The sequence below is a fragment of the Tursiops truncatus genome, chromosome 1, assembly GCF_011762595.2.
Source record: "Tursiops truncatus isolate mTurTru1 chromosome 1, mTurTru1.mat.Y, whole genome shotgun sequence".
NCBI lineage: Eukaryota > Metazoa > Chordata > Mammalia > Artiodactyla > Delphinidae > Tursiops > Tursiops truncatus.
Window position 1 is genome coordinate 59,460,212 of NC_047034.1, and position 17,688 is coordinate 59,477,899.

The 17,688-nt window shown below is 34.0% G+C and overlaps 1 protein-coding gene across 4 annotated transcripts in view; it reads left to right on the forward strand.

The window, feature by feature from the left end:
* The window catches only part of CCDC181 (coiled-coil domain containing 181), a 47,146-nt gene extending 30,120 nt beyond the window's left edge, over positions 1-17,026 (forward strand). For 3 of the 4 annotated variants that reach the window (XM_019918713.3, XM_033855333.2, XM_019918714.3), the window contains 3 exons: positions 2,858-3,004; positions 14,500-14,654; positions 16,607-17,026. In XM_019918713.3, the coding sequence (XP_019774272.2) occupies positions 2,858-3,004; positions 14,500-14,654; positions 16,607-16,769 (465 nt within the window). In that variant the 3' untranslated portion in view covers positions 16,770-17,026. The remainder of the gene's footprint in view (positions 1-2,857; positions 3,005-14,499; positions 14,655-16,606) is intronic. The other variant, XM_033855335.2, reaches the window with a different exon arrangement.
* Positions 17,027-17,688: the final 662 nt, after the last annotated feature.

Here is a 17,688-nt window from a genome sequence, read left to right on the forward strand (position 1 = left end):
CCAAAATTATTATTTTGGGATTTTTTTTCTTGCTCTTATAATTGAAAATTCTAGGTATTAAAACTGGGGGATTTTCTCTAAATTACCTAAATCAGCACCCTGGTTCTCTGTTTTACTGGATACCTGATAGCATGAAGCTGAAACATATAAAATGTCTAACTGTAAATACCAAACTGCAACAGAATCACAGTTAATAGAACCTTACAATTAGAAGAAACCTTAAAGATTATTTTGCAGGTGAGAAAACTATAGTCGAGATAGTTTAAATAACTTTATTGAAGTCCCTCAACTTGTCTGTAGCGAAGTCAAAATCCCAGTTTTCTTGTCATTTGTTGAGAAACGGTATATTTTCTACTTATGTAGGAAATTACCATGGAAATTTCTGGCATTCAAATCAAACTCACATTAGCAGAAAAAGATAAAAAAATGAAGTTAGTAAGAACGTGTAACCTATAGCACACTCAGGTAGGAATCTGAAAGGGTGAATACTTAATAAAATTTTGCTTACTTGGGTACTGAACTCTAGCAGTCAGACTCAGCTTACTTGGTTCAGGTATATAATAGGTACTTAAAAGGATCTGTTAACTCAGAACTTCATGATAACACAAAAGAATTTGTTGAGAATAACTGAACTATATGTTTGCTGTACACACACATGCATCTATATGTGTATTTGTGTATATACTTCTGTAAAAGTTATGTAGGAGTTTTTATATAATTTCAGTGTCTTTTCACTAATGAATTAATGGTAATCTTTAACTGGTATGACTGATGGATAGTTCTGTTTTTCTTTTGATCCTCTTTTTTAGGTGTCAAACACTCTGTTTTGGGATATACTTTTCTCATGTCAGGATCCTCATAACTAAATTTCCCTTTGCTTATGTACTTGCTGAAGGCATTGTCTTTAAGTGCTAAGACTTTAAAATATTTTTAGTTGGTTTCAGGGGAAGGCTTTCCTTTTTTATGCCCAGCAAAATATTTGCTGGGTTGGGCAGCTATACTCCATCTCTCTACATTAAGTGCATCATTTCACTGTTCTCTTTGGCAACTGTAGTATCTGTGCTTTGGCTGATATCTTCTGTATAATCCAGATGTTCCATCTGGAAAAATAATTGTCTTACAATACTGTCTATATTCATGCAAGGCATCCAAAATCCTTTTGGTAAAAATGAACTTAAATATAAAATTTAATATTTAATAAATTCACATATTATATAATGTAAGCTCCTTTAGGGCTTAGAAAATAGTATACTGGTATTTTAAAAGACATTTTATACTGTTAATCGGATAGAACTTTTCCTTTCCTTCCTGTATGTTGTTCAATCAAAAAGAATTAGAAGGGCTTGCTATATTGTCAAAATGTAAGGAAAGAACTCTGAATTCCATTGTTTAAAAACAGTTTAAACATGTATTCTATAATTCAGTTTATTTCCATGCTAAAATTTTAGTATTGGAAGAGACTTAAGAGCTTGTTAATACAACTTCATCTTATAGATGAGAATACTGAGTTAAGTGGTTTGCCCAAATTGACATATTATAATGGCAGTGTGATTGTTAATCAGACCTCCTAACTTCTAGCTTGGTGCTCTTTCCACTGTGACATGCTGCTTTGTTCCCAGTAACTATTTTATAACTCTTCATAATTGGTTTATACTTAAACCAGTGAGGTACTCTCACTTCTAGTTTAAGTAACTCTCTTTTATAACATTAGTTGAATAATGCAGTTATAAAGTGCATTTTGTTCTCATAGTTAACTAATTACTTATTTTTCTGATAGCAGAAATGTTACATTATGATTATACAGTAGTTGAAAATATTTTTAAACATTATATAAAAAAAATCTCAAACATATACAAAGGTACAATTAACCCCTGTGTCTCCCTTACCCAGATTCAAAAGTCATTGAGACTTTGGCATATTTGTTTCATCTCTTCCTTTTTTGGCTGAGGTATTTTTAAAAAATTAATTATTTATTTATTTTTGGCTGTGTTGGGTCTTCGTTGCTGTGCACGGGCTTTCTCTAGTTGCGGCAAGCCGGGGCTACTCTTCGTTGCGGTGTGTGGGCTTCTCATTGCGGAGGCTTCTCTTGTTGCGGAGCATGGGCTCTAGGCACACAGGCTTCAGTAGTTGCAGTGCGTGGGCTCAGTAGTTGTGGCTCGCAGGCTCAAGAGTGCAGGCTCAGTAGTTGTGGCGCACGGGCTTAGTTGCTCCACGGCATGTGGGATCTTCCCGGCCAGGGATCGAACCCACGTCCCCTGCATTGGCAGGCGGGTTCTTAAGCACTGTGCCACCAGGGAAGTCCCTGGCTGAGGTATTTTTAAAGCAAGTCCTAGACAGCCCATCATTGCTACTTGTGTGCTTCAGAAGTGATTGTACATGTGAGAAAGAAAATGATTATAGCATTTTGTTTTGTAACCACAATGCCATGTATCACAATTATCAAATTTAACAAAAATGTAAAAAATTTTAAGACATTTATAGTGTAGACCCCATGTAGTGCTTCTAGAGTGTGGTGTTTTTTTTCTCTTTTGCACAGCTGCAATTTGGGGAGTTAAATACCAAGAGTAAACTAGGAAGTGAAGGAGAGATCCAAGGAATTCTTGAACAGCATGTTGTATAATGTACATCTATGTAATTGTAGACTTTATCTTGACAATTTAATTTATCTGAAAAGTCTTCATTTTTTTCCCTAAGCAAATTAGAGGTCCTGTTTTTTAGGGAGGCCCAATTTACAGATGGAAATTTTTAGGGGCAGGGAATCCTAATTTCAGACCTCAAAATGTATCTCTCTACTTTGATAACACATATATAATTTTATTAATTTTTCATTAATGTGTTTGGATATTCCTTCCACCAGGAAGAACAAAGGAAAATAGAAGAAGAGAAAGAAAAGAAAAAAGAGAATGACATGGTGTTTAAAGCATGGTTGCAAAAGAAGAGAGAGCAGGTCCTAGAAATGAGGAGAATTCAGCGAGCAAAGCAAATTGAAGACATGAACAGTAGAGTAAGTAAAACTCTGTGAAAAACAAGTTCATACAGCTATGAAAGCTGAATTTATTTATAGAAGGGAGGCTATCAGACTAAAAAACCTATGGAAGAAGTAGAAAAAGTGGTCCAAGAACTACCCTTGCTAAAGATGCCACATGCAGATGACTTATAATTAAATTCTAAGAAGGCTTGTAAAAATCAAATGATTCCTATTTTATTCAAACATTTATAGCAGAGAAAAAGGAAAGCTACCAATTCATTTTTTTAAGATAGTATAACTTTGATATTTAAATAAGAGGACAATGCACACAAAAACCCTATAGACTGGTCTCACTTAAGAGTAGATGTATAGAAATCTTATGTGAAAACTAACAAAGACACCAAGTTATTTAATTTTTTAAAGTTCAAAATATACAAAAAACCCAAGAGAAAGTAAAAAAATCATCTATATCCATACTATTTAAAAAATGTATGTAAAGTAAAAATTGAAAATTCAATTCTAAGCCCTTCTAGGCTCATCCCCTAGTGGTAACCACTTTTAACAGTGTGCCGCAAATCCTTCCAGGTCTTATTTATATTTACATGTTTATCTGCTAAAAATTTATTATATGGTTTGATTTTTTTTCACTCATTCATCAAGGAAATATTTCTAGATCATTACATTTAGATCTCTCTTTTCAAATAGGTGTATGATATTCTACTCTTCAGAGGTAACTTAATTTATTAAACCATTCCTCATTTGTACATATTTAGATTGGTTCTAATATTGCTGTATTAATTAACAGTGCTGTTGTGAACATGTGCATTCTGTAGGAGAACATCAGCATTCTGTAGGAGAGTTTCTTGGAAATTTATGACTTACTGGATGTCCAGAATGAAAGCTGTGGTTAAACATGCAAAATTAACCTCCTAAAAGGTCGTATCAGTTTATAGTCCCTCCAGCAGTATGGAAGAGTGAATGTTTAACACATCCTGTCTAACACTGTACATAGTTTATTTTCTTAATTTTTCTTCGAATTAATAATATACATTATTATTGTATACGAGCATGTGTGTATTCTGTGAATTTCCTATTTATAGTCCTTTTTTGTTTTATTTTTCTTATTGCATTGTATATTAGAGATTTTAATCCTTTGTCTATTATGTCTGTAAATATGTTTTCCTAGGCTGAAAAAATGATATATTTTTACATTTATTTACATTTATTATGCCATTTGTAGAAATTTTTAGCTTTTAAAATCTTGGGATGGACGGTACCTTTTAAGGTAGTAGACCTGAAACCACAAACTAAAAGAGAAAATATTGAGAAATTTGACTGCAACTGTATAGTAAAATAATACTATGCTATAACCAAGTAGGATTTATTTTAGGAAGGAAATTATGGACCAATAATAACAAATCTATTAATATATTCAGTACATAATAGGTAGATAAAGGAGAATTTATGGTTATCTTGAAAGATATAGAAAGGGTATTTACTAGTATTTATTATAATTTATTTTTAAGTATTTCTAATAAAATGTGGGTTACAATATAAATACCATCTTAGGAAATACTATAGGCATACCCATTAAAGTCAGAGATAGGTAAGGCTCCCCTCTATAATAATAATTTTATTCTGGGAGTTCTATCCAATTTATTAAGAGAAAGGGAAATGAGGTATAAGTATTAGCAAAGTGGTCTTTTATATTATAAATATACAAAAATTTATAGTCTTTCTGTATTCCAGCAAAAACCTCATAGAAAAATATAAAAGGGGAAGGAATATAGGCATATATAAAAAACTTTGAGCTGAACAGGAATGTGTAAGACCTCTATGGAGCAGGGGACCAAAAAGGTGAATTTGGTAAATGAAAATAAATATAATATTCCTAGATGGGGGGAAAATATTATAAATATATGAGTTATTTGCTAAATGAAAACAAATATGATATTCCTATAATATTCCTGGATGAATGAACTAAATATTACAAAGATTTGGGTTCCTCCAAATTTATCTTTGTATTTAATGTAATATCCATTAAAAGCTGATTAGGACTTTTAAATTGTCATAATTGTTAGTGTTACTATTAATATTTATATTATTAAAGCAAAACTTTTGAATTTTCCAATAAAAAATGGGCAAAGGATATGTATAATAAGTTCAAATAATATGGATAAATATAGTTGTCCATAATATATGAGAGCAAGATACAAATTTGGTAGAGTCAAAGAAATGCCAATTTAATTTTTTTCATGTATTCGATAGATTTTTTTTTAACTGCTTACTATATGACAGGTGCTATTCTAGGCACAGCATGGAAAAAATGGGTTTATTTTTAATTAATTAATTAATTAATTTGTTTGAGCTGGGTCTTATTTGCGCCAGGTGGGCTCCTTAGTTGCAGCTCGAGGGATCCATAGTTGCAGCTTGCCGGCTCCTTAGTTGTGGCATGTGGGCTCCTTAGTTGTGGCTTGCCAGCTCCTTAGTTGAGGCACACGGGCTCATTAGTTGTGGCAGGCGAACTCTTAGTTGCGGCATGCCTGTGGGATCTAGTTCCCTGACCAGGGGTTGAACCCAAGCCCCCTGAATTGGGAGCATGGAGTCTTAACCACTGCACCACCAGGGAAGTCTAGTAGGGATTAGTAGGGATTGAAAAAAAAATTTTTAAGTCTCAATGTAAAATAAATTTATAATTATAAACAGTGATGGATGCTATGAAAAAAAGGAGCTATGAGAGATCATAATGAGGGCAATAAGTGTATCAGGAAAGATTTTTCTGATGAGTAAAGTAGGAGTAGAAATTAGGCCAAGGATTAGGAGTAGAAATTAGGCCAAGGATTAAGCCAGGAGAACATGTGAGAATGCCTGAGACAGGAACTAACTTGGTGAGTTTGAGAGGATCCAGAGAGTGAGCAGGAATCAGATCATGTGGCATGTTGGGGTCTATAAATTTGTATTTAATCCTGTTATGGGAAGCCATTGAGATTATTTAAACAGAGGAGTGATATATTAGATTTGCAGTTCCACAAGATCACTCTGACTGCCATGCTGTGAATGGATTGGAGGGGGCAAGAACAGATATGCGGAGAGCAGTTAGAAAGCATATATAGTTGTCTAGGTGAGAAATGATGGTGACTTGGGATAGAATTATAACAGCAGAGAGAGAAAGAAAGAGATGTGAAATGTGATATTTGTTTTAGAGTATTAATTGAAGGAACTTCATAATTAACTAGATATGTGAGTGAGGAAGAATGAGGTGTGAAGAGAATACACCAGGTTTCTCTTCTGAGCAACTTGGTGGATGATGGTGCCACTCACTGGAGCAGTAGAAAAGATACTGATTGGGGGAAATTATCATTTCAATTGTTGGGTTTGAAGTACCTACAAAACTTTCAGGTAAAGATGTTGAAGACTGACTGAAGAAACGTGTGTAGTATTCAGGACAGAGGTTGGGACTGGAAATATGAATGAGAAGATTAGTGATTTCAAAGATGTGGATGTGGATGTGGCTATTGGAGTGGGTGGCAAGTGCAGTGAAGAAAGGCGTAGAAAATGAAAAAATGAAAAATCTGTGAGGCTGGATGTCGAATGGCTCATTCATTTGGTTATAAGTGTTAACTTGGGATTAGGATGGAGAGGTACATTGAGCCGGTTGTGACCAGAGATTGTTAGAGTAATATAGTCAGATAATATAAATATCAAAGGAGCATGGCTTTACTTAAGAGTAGAGAAGAAGAAGTTCTCTACTCTTCAGGAGTTCTGAAGAAGTGTGAAGGAATAAAGAGTATATTAACTTCTTCACCAGACCTCGGAAGTACTTGAAGTATGGCAAAAAAATGCAGCTTCCATTTGAGAGAGAAAAGCTGTGTCTTACGGGAGAATCAGGATTTGGGTAAGAAAAGAGGTTTAAGGCCAGGGTCCTAGCAATGGTTTGGGAGAATGAGGGTTGTTTGGAAGTCTTTATATTATTGAATGGGAATTATAGAGAAGAAACTAAAAAGATTTTGGATGGAGTAAAGGAATTCGAGATTGGGTAGGTTAGAAGGATAGCACATTACTGTAGTATTTAAGAGTAAAGAAATTGAGAGGAGCTTACGTTTCAATCACTGACCAAGAAAAACCCCTGTGACAGCTCTGCTGATAATTTCCCAGGGGATGACGGACCTTCAGGCCTCATGGCATTCAGCCTAATGTTATATTTTTATTGGGCATTTGTAAAAATAAATGTATACCTTAATTTTCTATTGTGTTCTATTTAGAGATAATAAAACTTTGAATTGTATTCGCTAAAAACTTGAGCCACATTGAACATAATTTAAATTTTTTGGTTAGAAGATATCATGGTTATATATTTCCCTTTGGAATTTTAATTTTTTGCTATATTTTAAGTCTGTCTCAAAAATTAACTTTAGCTAGAAATTATATCATTAACAAATAATATTCTGAAGAACTTCTGTGAACTTTGTCTCTGCTGAAGCCGAGCTATAGTATACTTTGGCAGTTGATTAATTTGGCTTATTAATGCATTGTGATAATAAGTGTATTTTGCTGGTCACTTCTGTGAGATATTTTGTATAATGTGAGTCATAGTTTCCAGAAAATATCTTTACAATATATAGATTGTAGAATGACCTATTTTACATTGAATTAAAAATGCTTTTAGGTGATGGAATTTTTATTGCCATTTAAGGAAAAATAGCTAAAAATGTCTTTCCATCTTTGTAATGAGCTTTGCTTCTCTTGGTCAGTGTTATATATAAATGATACGTGTGCACTGTATGTATATACAGACATATGCAAGCATATGTATGCATGTCATCACTCTATCTAGGTGAACTCTCCGTGGACACTTGCATACATTTTGTATTCTACATTTGGATGTTGTGTTGTATTAATGTCAATGGGCTGAAGTTGGTCGATAATGTTGTTTAAATCTTCTATATCCTTACTGTTTTCCCCCTCTTTGTTCTATGAAGCACTGAGAAAGTTATGTTAAACTATCATTGTGTACCTGTCTGTTTCCCTTCTAGTTCCATTGGGTTTTGCTTCATATTTTTAAAAGTTTCATGTGTATGCATTTACAAATTTATGTCTTCCTGATTGAATGACATTTTCACATTATGAGTCCCTCTTATCTTGAAATCTACTTTGCCTGATGTTAATGAAGTCACAGTAACCTTCTTTAACATTTGCATATGTTATAGCTTATTTCATATTTTAATTTCAATTTATCTGTCTTTATATTTGAAGAGTTACTTGTACAAACAGCATATATTTGGATCTTTTAATCCAGAAATTTGTTACTTTTAACAGGAGTTCATTTATATTTAATTATAATTATTGGTAAGGGTAGGTTTTAAGTTTACCATCTTGATATTTGTTTTCTATTTGTTCCATTTGTTTTTAACTCCATTATTCATCTTTTTTCTGCCTTCTTACAGAGATTAATCAAGTATTTAAAAAATTACATTTTATTTTCTTATTGGCTTTTAGTTATACCTCTGAATTATTTTTGAAATCATTGCTTTAGGGATTATGATATGTATACCCTAAATCTTTATCAGAAATAGATTGTTTTTGAAGTTTTTTTTTAATTTGATATGGAATTTGGGGTTGACAGTTTTTTTTATTTTTCCTTTCAGCACTTTACAGATGGTGTTCAGTGGTTTTCTTGCATCCATTGTTTCTAATTAGAAGTCAGTTGTAATTCTTATCACTGTCCCTTTGTATGAAATGTTTTTTCTGTGGCTGCTTTAAACCTTTTCTGATGTGAATTTCAGCAGTTGAGTAGATGTGTGACTCTCTTTGAATTTGACTAACTTGGGCTTTGCTGAGCTTCTTGTATCTGTAGGTTGATGTTTTATACCAAATTTGGGAAATTTTTGGCCACTATTTTTACAAATATTTTTTTCTGCCCTATTATCTTTCTCTTATTATTCTGGAAATCCAGTTTTACATATGATAGAATACTTGCTGTTATCTCAGATGTTACTAAGGTCATGTTTGTTAAAACATTTTTTCTTTTTTCAGCTTGCATAATTTCTATTGATCTATCTTCTGGCATTGACATCACTTAGGCAATGTCCAATCTACTGTTAAGCTCATTCAGGGGATTTAGGTTGTTTTTTGTCTTTTAAGTTTCTATTTCTTTGTGTGTGTGTGTGTGTGTGTGTGTGTGATTTTTTTTTTTAGTTATATTGAAATATAATTAATAAATAAAATTGTAAGATAAAATGTACAACATGATTTGATACACATATACATTATTAAAGGATTCCCCCCATTAAGTTGATTAACATATACATCACCTCCCCCCTTTTTGGAGAAAAGATTTAAGTTCTACTCTCTTGGCAAATTTCACTTATATAATACAATGTTATCAACTATACTCACCATATTATACATTAGATCCTCAGACTTTTTTCACCTTATAACTGAAAGTTTGTACCCTTTTACCAACTTCTCCCTATTTCTCCCAACCCCCCAGTTCCTCATAACCACCACTCTCCATTTGTCTATGAACTAGACTTTTTTTTAAGTTTCCACATGTAAATGGTTCTATGCAGTATTTGTTTCTGTCTGGCATATTTCACTTATAATAATGCCCTCCAGGTTCAGGTTCATCCATGTTTTTGCAAGTTATAGAATTTCCTTCTTTTTTAAGGCTGAATAATATTCGTGTGTGTGCGTGCATGTGTGTGTGTGACATTTCTTGCTCCATTCATTCATCTACAGACACTTAGGTTGTTTTCATACTTTGTCTATTGTGAATAATGATGCAACGAATATGGGAGTGCCGATATCTCTTCTAGATAATTTTTTTTTCCTTTGGATATATACCCACAAGTGTGTTTGCTGGATCATATAATGATTCTATTTTTAATTTATTGAGGAACCTCCACACCGTTTACCATAATGGCTATACCAGATTACATCCCCACCAACCATGCACAAAGGTTCCCTTTTCTCCACATCCTTGCCAGCATTTGTTTTCGCTTGTCTTTTTTGATAATAGCCATCCGAACATGTATGAGATGATATCTCATGGTGGTTTTTGTTTGCATTTTCCTGATGATGAGTGATGTGGAGCATGTTTTCATGTACATGTTGGCCATTTATATATCTTATTTGGAAAAATGTCCATTTACGTCCTTTGCCTATTTTATAATTGGGCTTTTTTCTTTTTTTCTATTGAATTATATGAATTCCTTGTATATTTTGGATATAACCCCTTATTGGACATATAGTTTGAAAATATTTTATCTCAGTCAATAGGTTGCCTCTTCATTTTGTTGAAAGTTCCCTTTGCTGATCACAAGCTTTTTAGTTTGATGTAGTCCCATTTAAAAATTATTGCTTATGCTGTCTTTGTTTTGCTATCAAATCCAAAAAGTCATTTCTAAAAACAATGCTAAGGAGCTTATCCTTGATATTTCTTTTTAGGAGTTGTACTGTTTCAGGTCTTACACACAGTCTTTAATCCATATTGAGTTGATTTTTGTGTATGGTGTAAGATAGGTGTTCAGTTTCAGTTTTTTGTATGTAGCAATTCAGTTTTACCAATTTCATCTGTTGAAAAGACTGTCCTTTCCTCATTGTTATTTTTGGTTGCTTTGTTGAAAATTAATTACCATATATGCACGCGTTGATTTCAGGCTCTCTGTTCTGCTTCATTGATCTATGTATCTATTCTGCCAGTACTATAGTGTTTGATTACTTTAGCTTTATAATATAGTTTAAATTCAGGAAGTGTGATGCTTCCAGCTTTGTTCTTCTTTCTCAAGATTACATTGGATATTTGGATCTTGTACAAATTTTAGGACTTTTTTCTATTTTTGTGAAAAATTCCACTGGATTTTTTATGGGGATTATAATGAATTTTTAGATTATATGGCCAATTTTTAAATAGTATGGACATTTTAACAGTATTAGTTTTTCGAGTCCGTGAGCATGGAATATCTTTCCATTCATTTGTGTCTTCTTCAATTTCTTTCATCAATGTCTTTTTGTTTTCAGCATATAGATCTTTCACCTCCTTAGTTAAATTTATTTCTAAGTACACATTTCATTCTTTGTGATGCTATTTTATTTATTTATTTATTTATTTATTTTGCGGTACGCGGGCCTCTCACTCTTGTGGCGTCTCCCGTTGAGGAGCACAGGCTCTGGACGTGCAGGCTCAGCGGCCATGGCTCACAGGCTCAGCCGCTCTGCGGTATGTGGGATCTTCCCAGACTGCAGCACGAACCCGTGTCCCCTGCATCGGCAGGCGGACTCTCAACCACTGCGCCACCAGGGAAGCCCTGTGATGCTGTTTTAAAAGGGCTTATTTAATTAATTTTCTTTCAGATAGATTGTTGTTACTGTATAGAAACACAACTGATTTTTTAATATTGATTTTATATCCTGCAACTTTACTGAATTGGTTTATTAGTTCTAACATTTTTAGGGTGGTGAAGTCTTTAGGGTTTCTATATCATATAGAATAATATAATAATATCATGTAATCTGCAAATAGAGCAGTTTTACTTCTTCCTTTCTAATTTGAATGCCTTTTATTTCTTTTTCTTGTCTGATTGCTCCAGATAGGACTTCCAATACTGTGTTGAATAAAAGTGGTGAGAATGGGCATCCTTGTCTTGCTCCTGATATTAGAGGAAAAGCTTTCAGCTTTTCACTATTGTGTTTGATGTTAGCTGTGGACTTGTGATATATAGCCTTTATTATGTTGAGGTATATTCTCTTTATACCCAATTTCTTGAGAGATTTTTATCATGAAAAGATATTTTGTCAAATGCTTTTTTGCATCTATCCAGATAATCATATGATTTTTATCTTTCGTTTTGTTAATGTGTATAGCACTGACTGATTTGTAGATTTGAACCATCCTTACATCTCTGGAAAATCCCACCTGATCATGGTGTATGATCCTTTCTAATATACTGCTGAATTAGCTTTTCTAATATTACACTGAGTATTCTTACATCGCTGTTCATATTGGCCTCTAATTTTGTTTTCATGTAGTGTCCTTGTCTGGCTTTGGTATCACATTATGCTGGCCTCATAAAATGGGTTGGAAGTGTTTTCTCCTCTTCTGTTTATTGGAAGAGTTTGAGAAGGATTGGTATTAATTTTTCTGTTGATTTTCTAGAAGCCCTCTGGTCTTGGCTTTTGTTTTTGGGAGATTTTTGATTACTGATTCAATTTCATTACTAGTAATCAGACTATTCACATTTTCTCTTTCTTCCTGATTCAGTCTCGGTAGGTTGTATGTTTCTAGGAATTTATTCATTTCTTCTGGGTTTTACAGTTTGTTGGTTTATAGTTGTTCATAATCGTCTTTTATGATCCTTTGTATTTCTGTACTATTAGTTGTAATGTCTCCTTTTTCATTTATAATTTTATTAATTTGAGTCCTCTCTCTTTTGGTAAGTCTAGGTAAATGTTTGTCTAGTTATCTTTTTAAGAAATCAGCTTTTAGTTTCTTTGATCTTTTCTATTGTCTTTTTAGTTTCTGTTGTATTTATTTACACTCTGATCTTTGTTATTTTCTTCCTTCTACTAACTTTTGGCTTCATTTATATCTCTTTTTCTAATTACACCTCAGGTGTAAAGTTAGGTTGGCTTTTTGATCTCACCTTCTTAGAACTGTCTTTGTTGCATCCCATACGTGTTGGTATGTTGTACTTCCCTTTTCATTTGTGTCAGGCTATTTTTTGACTTCCCATCTGTTTTTTTCCTTTGACCCATTGGTTGCTCAGGAGCCTGTTAATCTCCACATATTTGTGAATTTTCCAGTTTTCTTCTTGCGGTGGATTTTTTCTATTTACTGGACATGCCAAGTATAATCCCTTCTCAGAACCTTTGCCCTGTTACCATTACTTGAAATACTCTTTTTCCAGATATCCCATAAATGGTTCCCTCACTTTCTGTCTATTGATAAATACCATCCTTTCTCCTCACCTCTCCCATTATTACTCTCTCTGACATATCAATCAGTCAATCAATCATATATTTTCATCTCCTTATCTTGAACAACACTGCCCTATACAATTTTCTGTGATGATGGTAATATTCTATATCTGCAGCGTCCAATAAAGTAGCCACTAGCCATAATGTGACTATTAAGTATTTGAATGTGACTGTCTAATTTTATTTAATTTAAGTAGCTACATGTGACTAGTGACTCTTTATTGTATAGTGCAGGTATGGAATGTATGAGAAAGGGAGGCTTGTTTTTTTTTTTTCTTTTTTTTTTTTTTGCGGTATGCGGGCCTCTCACTGCTGTGGCCTTTTTTTTTTTTTTTCTTTGATGCATCCCGGTAGCTATGTGCATGTAGATACTCTGTGTAGTAGATATTCTGTAAATAGCTGTTGAATAAATAGATGAACAGTGATACCCATCAATCCTGTTTATCTCTGAATTCTTAACTCTTTTAATCTATAATTGCGGACTGAACGCTTTTTAGTCATCTCCAGACATTCCCAAACTTTAGGTGTTCAGCAATGGTCCTGTAGGTCCATGGGACCTCCTCACAAAGTTCTGCATTATACATCAAAGATCCTAAATTGTATAAATTATATAAATTAGACTGAAGCATACTGGGCTATATGGGTTACAGATAAAGGAAAATGCAAGGTGTAGGAGGTGGTCTTCTCTATCACAGAGTTCATATTTGGTGAAAGTATTAATTGAATGAATCTTTTCCTTTTGTGTTCTAGCCAGGCATCCATGTGAGTCATGCTTTTCCCAAGACTAAAGAGCCCCAAATCTTTCCCTTTGCTCTCTTTATTCTCCCAAATAAGAGCTCTTTCAGCTATCCCTGAATATAGTATCCATCATGAAGTTTGAAGAACCATACAATAAGCTGCTCCCACTAGCCCATTCTTATGACAAAATCCTCATGGCTGTTATCCTTATGAAAAAGTTCTTATAGTTGAAAATCCTCATTGCCACACTCCATAATAATAATTACAGTTTTGGAGATGGGCTTGGCAGTTAGATGCTCTTAAAACTTAAAAACGAAAGTAGAATTTAAAAGAAAGTTTGAATAACACAAATGTTGGGTCATTGGTTTTCAATTCCAGTGGAGCTTCCATGGAGCTTCCTTCAGGAATTGATACCAAGACCTCAACTCACTCATACTGCCTATCCCCAACATTTCTTCAGCCATGTTTTATGTGTATGTGCCATTGTGCAAAATTATTTTATTTGTCAAAGGGCTCAACTTTGAAAAGTTTGCAAATCACTGCATCTAGCCCTTCATTTATTGATTACCTCAGTAAGACTTTTGAAAGAAGCCAGAGGGCAGTGAGTTCAATGTTGAATTTTCTGACAAAAGGGTAATCAATGTTGCTGGTTCAAAGGTCATGTATTTGGTTTGGATGCAAGGAGCACAGGTAATGAGATTGGTATTATTATGAAAAATTGGTGAGTAGGACATGTGTTCCTATAGGGTCTTATAGGCAGGGGCTCAAAAAGTAGTTTTGGTTTCTTTAAATTAAGCAAAGGTTGTTTTTGTAAGTAGCAGGAAAACAGAGATCCACAGCAAGCTTTTCGATTATGGCTTAAAAAAAAGCACGAAGAACAGTTGAAAGAAAGAAAGATAGAAGAACTGCGAAAGCAAGAGGAATGCTTATTCTTCTTTAAAGGAACAGAAGGCCGTGAAAGGGCCTTTAAACAGTAAGTCAAAGGCAGGGCATTTTTCCCCCTTCCTCATGGTCATTTTAGAAAGTTATATAGTCAATAAAACTTAAAAAAATTGATCTCATTACATACCTATTCAATTTTAAAGCCACAGTTTTAACAATATGTGAGAAAATTCTTTAACTCCATACTTTGCGTAATACCTATACCATTTTTTCAAGGTAGTTTTCAATACTAAAATTGTTTCTTATGGCACCAGTGTGATAACCTTTGATAGCTTACCATTGATTGGTTGATTGATTTGTTCATTTCTTAGAGAAATAGGCCAGAGATTGGTTACAGCTTCTCCTACACAGTCCTCAGGAAAACTTAACAAAGAGTTGCATTTACCAATAAATATTTTTCTGTAAAGAAAAGCAGTCAGGCTGAGGAGGAAGATCTGTACAGACCAAATGAAAAGGAGATTTGGACACATATTTTGGTAACTTAAGGCAAACCTGGTCTCCCTTCAGTTGCCTGGGTAAGAGTCTGTATTACCCGGTTTATTCTGAGGAAACAGACCTGGCTTCAAAATTTTGCCAGCATACCTTGGGAGAGGGAGTGAATATTGTGTCCAGTTGTTTGAAGCTCACTTCTTTCTTTCTTTTCTATCTTTTTTGCTATCTTTCTCTTTTTTAGTTTCTTTGCCTCTTTCTTTCCTTTCCTTCTTTAAAAAATATACATATCCTTTTATTATAATAGATGCAGTGAATGTGCATTGTGGAAATGGAGGGGAATAAACTCACATTTTCATCACCCAGGAATCACTATTGTTAGCACTGTACTGCATAACTTCTAGATATTTCTCTGTACATATATTTACAGTTTTAAAATATAAATTGAGATCATACTGTATATCCTGTTGTGCAATCTGCTTATTTTTGTTAATGAGCTCATCTAATATCCAACCTATAACCATTTTTTTCCCAATCGACCCCTAAATGACTACAGTTAATTTGCTCAAACTGATAGCCAATTTCAAAACCACACAACATTAGATTATGAGGTTTCTTAAGTCTCTTTTATACTAATGCAGTTATTTATTTGTCTGGATTTATTTCTGAAAAAATTATATATATACACACACACCACGTACACACTTTCATACCAGAGATGTGAGTATACAGTTAGTTTTTTTTTTTTTTTTTTTTGCGGTACGCGGGCCTCTCATTGTTGTGGCCTCTCCCGTTGCGGAGCACAGGCTCCGGACGCGCAGGCTCAGCGGCCATGGCTCACGGGCCCAGCCGCTCCGCGGCATGTGGGATCTTCCCGGGCCAGGGCACGAACCCGTGTCCCCTGCATCGGCAGGCGGACTCTCAACCACTGCGCCACCAGGGAAGCCCTACAGTTATTTTTAATGTTATTTTACCTAAGCAAGTTTTATAGACAAATTTGTTAGAATGTGGACGCTTCCTTCACCCTTTTTGATGTTTCTTATGCTTAGGCTTATTTTTCCATTTTAAGGGAGAACTATTTTATGCACTGAAAAGCAAGAGCTCTATAATTTCTCCACCAAGAAGAGCAAGGAGACATTTCTGCATGCTGGTATTCTGCATGCTGCTTAAGTAATGTTGTAGAATACAGTTAGTTGCAAAAAATAAGTTATTTGGTATCTATCAAATACTTATTTGCTTAGAAAATCATATTTTAAAAGGTAGGACCTATGTCACGTAAAATAGTGTGTTTATTACTTAAAAAAGTTTTTTTAGTTGGCAGTTTCCTTATTAGACAAACTTAATTTCAAACATTTGATTCTAAATGTGACTATGCTTCCTTGTATGAGCCTTTGGTATAAGCCTGAAATTTTTCAGTTCATACTAATTTGTGTTATGAACAGAGCTTTTTAATCTAAAGAAATCGAATTTCCTTTGTCTGTAGTAATAACTTTATAGCATGAAGAGTATATTCAGGTTGGTACTCAACAGGTCTGTTCATGTCTTTTTCTACAGATGGCTAAGAAGGAAACGGATAGAAAAACGAGCAGAGCAGCAAGCTGTCAAAGAAAGAACTAGACAGCTCCGACTGGAAGCAAAGCATTCTAAACAGTTACAGTACCACCTATATAATATGTCAGAAGCCAAATCTTTTCGTTTTACTGATCATTACAGCTGAAGGTATCTATTAAATACTTCATTTGGAAGCTGCTGTCCTCAAAATTTTCGATATCATTTCTTATGGCCTGTGTGCTTTGGTCATACTCTAAATTATGGAAATGCTATTTATCTTTTGGTAATGTTGATAGTGAATTTATCTTATTTCTTTTAACACTAGAGCAAAATAAATTTCTTCTCTCATAGCATTGTAATGTGTTATACCACCTCTTAGTCCATGCAAAAAATTGAGCAACAAATAAACTGTACATTCCTTTACTTCTAAATTATTTTAACATGTCTAGCTGGAACGGACACAAAAAAGGGACAGATATCTATTATTAGTTTCTGTTATCATTTTAAAAAAAATGCAATAGAACATTTCATAAGGCAGGAGGAGTGACCTCTTAAACAAGCCTGGTTCAAGGCCTGATACAAAGTCCTAATTATGTCAGATTTGAATTTGAATACCTATGGCAAGCTAAACAGTAGGTTAGGCCTACTTCCACGTGTTCTTTAAAAAAAAAAAAAGATAGTAACAATTATGTATCCTATTTTGGGTATGTTATACAAAATTATCCAGCTCTTATTGAGAGTTTATATAATGTGCCTGTTGTAAATGCTTTGCATAAATAATTTGACCTAATCCTTATAACAACCCTATTAGTCTTGTTTTGCAGATGAGGAAACCAAAGTACAGAGGTGAGCAGTTTGCTCACAGATTCTGAGATCTGAATGATTGCAAAATCCTTTCTGTTAGTTATATTGTAAAGCTTACATACCTTGGTAGACATTTGTGGGTATATAGGACTATACAGGAATCCAGCGTGTGGGAGAACAGTATCCTTGATATGTGTAAGAGCACTTGAGGACTGGAGGACAAAGGCAAACATACAAGTGTGATGGGGAGTGGAGAGTTGCTGTAGGAGTTCTGTTAAAGC